The sequence below is a fragment of the Terrapene carolina genome, unplaced genomic scaffold (assembly GCF_002925995.2).
Source record: "Terrapene carolina triunguis isolate 2854851 unplaced genomic scaffold, T_m_triunguis-2.0 Scaffold28135, whole genome shotgun sequence".
Lineage (NCBI taxonomy): Eukaryota > Metazoa > Chordata > Testudines > Emydidae > Terrapene > Terrapene triunguis.
The window spans coordinates 1-5,783 of record NW_020692486.1 but is presented as its reverse complement, the minus strand read 5'-3'; the positions used below and the strand labels follow the sequence as shown (position 1 = coordinate 5,783).

The following is a 5,783-nucleotide window of genomic DNA, read 5'->3' as shown; positions in this document are numbered from 1 at the left end:
CCCCGGCCTCGCCCCCAGTATCCTTCCAACCTCTCACCCTGCCCCCCAGGGCCACACCCACCTCTCCTTGAAGAGGAAGATCTCCGGCAGGATTCCCTTCTCCCTCTTGGCCTGGGTGAACTTCTCGTGGCTGCCGCTGCCCGGCTGCTCCAGGGAGCTAGGCAGGTCGATGAGGTTGGGGTAAACCCAGGGCACCTTATTTTCCATGGCACTGTGGCTGAGCCGGCGCGCCGTCTCGAAGGCTTGCCGGTCCTTCAGCATCTCCTGCTTGGCTGCCTCGCCAAAGTCCTTGATCTTGTTCAGGTTGACTGCCGGGGGAGGAGAAGAAATGGGGAGGGGTTTAGTCAGGGGACAGACAGGTCACTGCCATCCAGCCGATGGGAAGGGTGCGACACCCCCACTCCGTAATAGGAGTTCAAAGGCCTCGTATCCCTTTTCCCACCTGCAGAAGCCAGGTAGTCCCCTGGTGCTGGAGCAGAGCTGGCACCCCCTAGAGAGAAAGGCCCCATGCCCCAGTCCCCTGGCGATAGATGGGAGCTGGTGCCCCCTAGAGGGAAAGGCCCCTGCCCCAGTACTCACCTCGCTCAGTATCATCCAGCTCGAAGTAGAAGTACTCCCGCAGCTTGCTCTCTTCAGGCCAGCTCACTGTCTTCTTCTTGCCCTTCTTGGTGAGCCGCGTGGAGTCAGCGACGCTCTCGGACGGCTTGGCGTCTGAGTTCTGCTCGGACGAGGCTGCGGGGACGGGACACAGAGCGGCTCAGCGATCAGACAAACACACACCACGGAGCCTGGATCTAACAACCGGCGCCAATGCCTCCTGAGCCCAACCCAGGACCCCCAGGTGAAGACAGCCCTGCCAGCCCCACAGTTAAGCTGACACAGAGGCTGCCCGCCCCCCCCCCACCAAGGCAGCTGTATCCCAGCTGGCATGGCACACCCGGCCACATGCATTATCGGTTTTATGGCCTCCTGGGTGGCAACATCAGGTCTGATCCAACACAGCCAGGATGTTGGGCTGACACCTACCACCCGCCCAGGGTTAGCACAATAGAACCCGTTGGCTCCAACGCCTTCCCCATCCTTACCGGTCTCCATCAGCTCTGGGACCTCTACTGCCGGCACAGGGGTACCGGGCCGATCCACCTCTATCGGCTCGGATGCAGTAGCGGGTTCTGGTGAGGATGGTTTAGCAGCGCTCGCTTCTGGGGCTGGCTTCCCTTCAAAGGGGCTCGCCTGGGACACAGAGAGAAATGTGGGATCAGTGGGAAGTGAACCAGTAACTCCCAGCCCCTGCATCAGACCCCACTCCCCTCTCATTGCTGAAGTCAGAACCCAGGGGTTCTGCCTCCCAGCCCCCTGCTCTAACCCACCAGATCCCCCCACACCCCGAGCTGGGGACAGAACCAAGGGGTCCTGCCTCTCAGCCCTCCCCACTCTAACCCACAAGCCCCCACCCAGAGGTGTTTGTACCTTGGCTGCCGTAGGAGACAAGACTTTCTTTTTCTTTTTGATCTTGATCCCCGGGATGGGGGCAGAGTTAAATGCATCCAGGAAGCCCAAGCCCTCCATTGCTGCAGAGAGGGGGGGAAACAAAAGAGGTTACACAAACTGAAAGCTCCACACACCTGCAACTTCACATATAATCCTACCCCTCCCCCATGCTATACCCCACTCCCATCCCAGAACCAGGGATAGAACCCAGGAGTCCTGACTCTCAGCCCCACCCCTGCAACCCCGCTACTCTCACCAACTAGACCTCACTCCCTGCCCAATGCTGAGGACCGAACCCAGGCATCCTGACTACTGGGGCCTCAAATGTACTCACGTTGCACTGGGATGATCTTGACTTTGATTTCCTTGGTGCTGTTGGGGGTGGTGTTCAGAGGTTTGTATTTCTTCTCTACTGGTGGGTTGTCTCCAGAGGGGGCGGACGTGCTGTGAGGGGGAAAAGCAGACATGGCACTGAGACGCTGAGGCCACGGCCCAGGAAAGGGATCAGGCAAGGAGCAGGCAAGCCCAGATCACGTGATGATCTGGCATGAAGAGCAGAGAAAGCACAGCACAACTCTAGAGCTGCTTTGCAGGGGGCTGAAGGGGCAAGCAGGGGCGGCTTGGGGAAGGTTACCAATGCTGGGCCCGTACTACACACAGGGCCTCGGGCAAATGCCCTCAGCACTCAGTCCTGCCTCCCAGCTCCCCCTACTGTAACCCACTAGATCCAACTCCCCTCCCAGATCCAGGGATAGAACCCAGGAGTCCTGCCTCCCAGTTCCACACAGAGTGCTTCTCAGGACTGAGGAACAGAGTGTAAAGGTGAGGCAGACAGAGGAAGCCACAGGCGCAAGGTCTGGACGCTTTCCCCAGAGCAGGGCGGGATGCTCAGACCAACCTCTGTCTCTTCATTGGCATCGGCTTCAGGTTGTATTTTTCAGACACCACTACAGCGTTGAGGTTCTTCTTCAGAGGAACCAGTGAGGGAGTTGCCAATTCCAACCCTAAGGCAAAGCAAAACTCAGGTTAGTAGAATACAGCAAGGGGATAGGCCCCACACATTTCCATAGTACCTCATCTGCAAGGATCCCAAAGGATTTTTATGTTGGGATTGGTCACGCAGCAGGGAAATGCAGCCACCAATTGGCCATGTGTTATGTCCAGGTGGCAAGCCTCACAGGAAATAACTCATAGATTATCAGGATTAGAAGGGACCTCAGAAGGTCATCTAGTCCAACCCCCTGCTCAAAGCAGGACCAATCCCCAGACAGATTTTTGCCCCAGATCCCTAAATGGCCCTCTCAAGGATTGAACTCACAACCCTGGGTTTAGCAGGCTAACGCTCAAACCACTGAGCTATCCCATCTCATGCAGAGATGAATAGAGTCCTTAGGTCAGTTTCACTGCAGAGATGGTGCATTAGAATTGCAAAGAGTCTCTTTCAGATTGACTTCATCAGGTGAACAATAGGCTTTTCAAGTAACCTTCTATTTCCTAAACATCGATGGTAATTAATTACATGGATTAAAATAAGGTAACTATCCATAAAGCAGTTAATACACAGTTTACCAATGACAGTATTACACCCAAGTTTTATCTATATGTTAATATTTCCTTTCCATCTCAGATTTAACATACAGCCCTAGACAGAAACCCTTTCGTTACACTGTGAACCTCTAACAAGATGTGACTAAACATAGACTAGTACAATTAATATCTTCTTCCAGTTCTTTAACCATAAAAGTTTACATTTCAAAACTCTAGGTTATCTAATGTGGAAGGGCCCTAATTTCCATTTACACACATTTCTAACATGTGTCTAAAGGGTGAATCTGGGTCAATTAGCTTGCAAGTTGCTTAACCCTTTCTGGCCCTGTGTCACAGAAGTTTAGATCTTGTGTGGATTCTTCCATGTTTAGTGAGGTGTGATCGCCGTGTGAAACATTTTCCACAGTCCAAGCACTTATGGGGTCTCTCTCCTGTGTGGATCCTCTGATGTAAAACAAGGGATGATCTGATTCTGAAACTTTTCCCACAATCCAAACACTTATGGGGTCTCTCTCCAGTGTGGATTCCCTGATGTTTAACAAGATCTGACCTACACATGAAAAACTTTTCCCACAGATGAAACACTTATGGGGGCTCTCGTGTGTGGATTCTCTGATGTGTAATTAGTTCTGACTTCCAAATGAAACATTTCCCGCACTGAAGGCATTGAGAGGGTTTCTCTTCTGTGTGGCGTCTCCCACGGTTATTAAGGTCTAAGCGGTTACTGAAGCTTTCCCCACGGTTCAAGCATTGGGAGGATTTCTCTCCAGTATGGATTGTCTGATGTGTTACAAGCTGTGAGCTCGGAATGAATCTTTTCCCACACTGCAGGCAGTGTCAGGGTGTCTCTTCCTTGTCTGCTGAGCTCTGGGATCCTTGTCTCCTCTCCCACAGTTAATAGATTCAGCCACTTTCTGCCCTAGGTGGTTTCCCAGCAGCCTCTCTGGGTGGTTTCCCAGGTGGTTACCCAGCAGCCTCTCTGACCTCTGCCCATTTTCCCAGGCTTCTCCCTGTTCCAAGCAGTGGAAAAAATTCCATGCAGCACTTCCCATAAAGGTCTCCTGTGATTCCACTTTACCAGGAACTTCTGCATCATGATTCTCCTCTTCATTCTCACTCACTCTCTCATGATGAGCTGGGAGAGAGATAATCCAGACAGGAGTCATTGTGCTGGGGAGAAAGAGGAATAGCACCGAGGGAAAACCCAACACAAAGACTGAGCAATTGGATTCTGCCTCCACTTCTCACCCAAACACTCACAGGGAAGGAAACCTGGAAAGGAAACTCCTGCAACTTTTTCCTTCATTCCCCAGATGGTTTCTGTGTCCGTCCTCACCTGTGTGGGTGCCTCTCGGGATCTCTCTTTCCTCGCAGACCTGGAGATCGGGCACCCACGGCTCTTCCCCTCGTTCTAGCCGGGTGATCAGCTCAGGTTTGGGAATGGGAAATCCTGCGCAGGGGGTGAAATCAGACCAGATCAGGGTGTTATGGCGTGCTCCATATGCTGAAAATATGCTTATCAATATGAACATGACATAACTGGAACATCCTTTATGCAAAAGGTCCCATTTAAGGGATCATTGGAAAAGTTGTAATCTACTGAATATGGTTTTCCTATTTGGATGTATGCATCATTCTTAGATTTAAAATTAGGTGAGGAGACCCCTGCTTATCACCCAAGATGTCTGCTGCAACTAACAGATACTGAACAGAGGAAAGGATTGGGCCCAGATTAGAAACAAGTCTAGTCTGTGAAAAACTTATGGAAACTTATGTGACGGTGAGAAATTATTATTTGTAACCAGTTTCTTAGCGTATTAAGCTGAGCCTTGCATGTTTGCTTTATTTTGCTTAGTGACTTTCTTTGTTCTATTACTTCAAACAACTACTTTTTATACTTAATACATTTTGCTTATTAATAAACCCAATGTAAGTAATTGTTACTGGTGGGGAGGGGGCAAACAATTTGTGCATCTCTCTCTTTTAGTGATAAAGAGGGCGAACACTTAGGAAGTTACCCTGTATAACCTTTATACAGAGTACGACGGATTTATCTGGGGTTTAGATCCTATTGGGGCTGGGTATCTGAGTGCTGGAGATAGGTATCTTGCTGTGCTGTTTTCAGTTAAGATTTGCAGCTTGGGGGCGTAGCCCGGACCCTGAATCTGTGCTGCAGCAGGTTAGCGTGTCTGGTTCAACAAGAGAGGGTACTGGGGGCCCAAGCTGGCAGGGAAAACAGGCTCAGTGGTCATTTCAGCACATCAGGTTACAGTCCCAAGGGGGTCTCTGTGACTGAACTCTTCATACAGGGCGCATGGAGCATTGGGGGAGTGTCTGTCACAAAGGGCACTGTGGGAACGGAACCTGTCCCCGTGCTGTGCTGGTGGGAATATGGAACCTAAGAGGACAGGAACATGGTCACTGAGCCGCCTTGGGGGAGGCAGGTGTCTGGGGAGGTGACAGGAATTTTTACACCCTCACTAGGAGTTCCCAGGATCTGTGCTCTCTGGGGGACTTGCTGACACACACACAGCTCTGGCGTTAAACCTCTGCCTATTTCTAAACCTGCAGAGCCCAGAGCCCTCCCCATGGCTGGAGCTATTTCGAAGAAGGGAGGTGAACAGGGATTCTGTGTCTGACTGGGAATCAATACAGACAGGACAATGAACAAATTCTGTCCCTTTGAAACCTGGAGGGATGGAGATTTGCTAGCATGTCCATTAGCTTTTGACACCTGTATCCCA

General features: G+C 51.3%; 1 protein-coding gene across 1 annotated transcript; it reads right to left on the bottom strand.

The window, feature by feature from the left end:
• Positions 1-61: 61 nt before the first annotated feature.
• Positions 62-4,489, bottom strand: LOC113409005 (serine/threonine-protein phosphatase 1 regulatory subunit 10-like; the record flags this gene model as incomplete). The annotated part of the gene is made up of 8 exons (XM_029914034.1): positions 62-308; positions 580-732; positions 1,086-1,233; positions 1,471-1,571; positions 1,826-1,935; positions 2,390-2,495; positions 4,118-4,174; positions 4,376-4,489. Coding segments are annotated over 8 exons (1,036 nt in total), but the record flags the coding sequence as incomplete, so codon positions are not given.
• Positions 4,490-5,783: the final 1,294 nt, after the last annotated feature.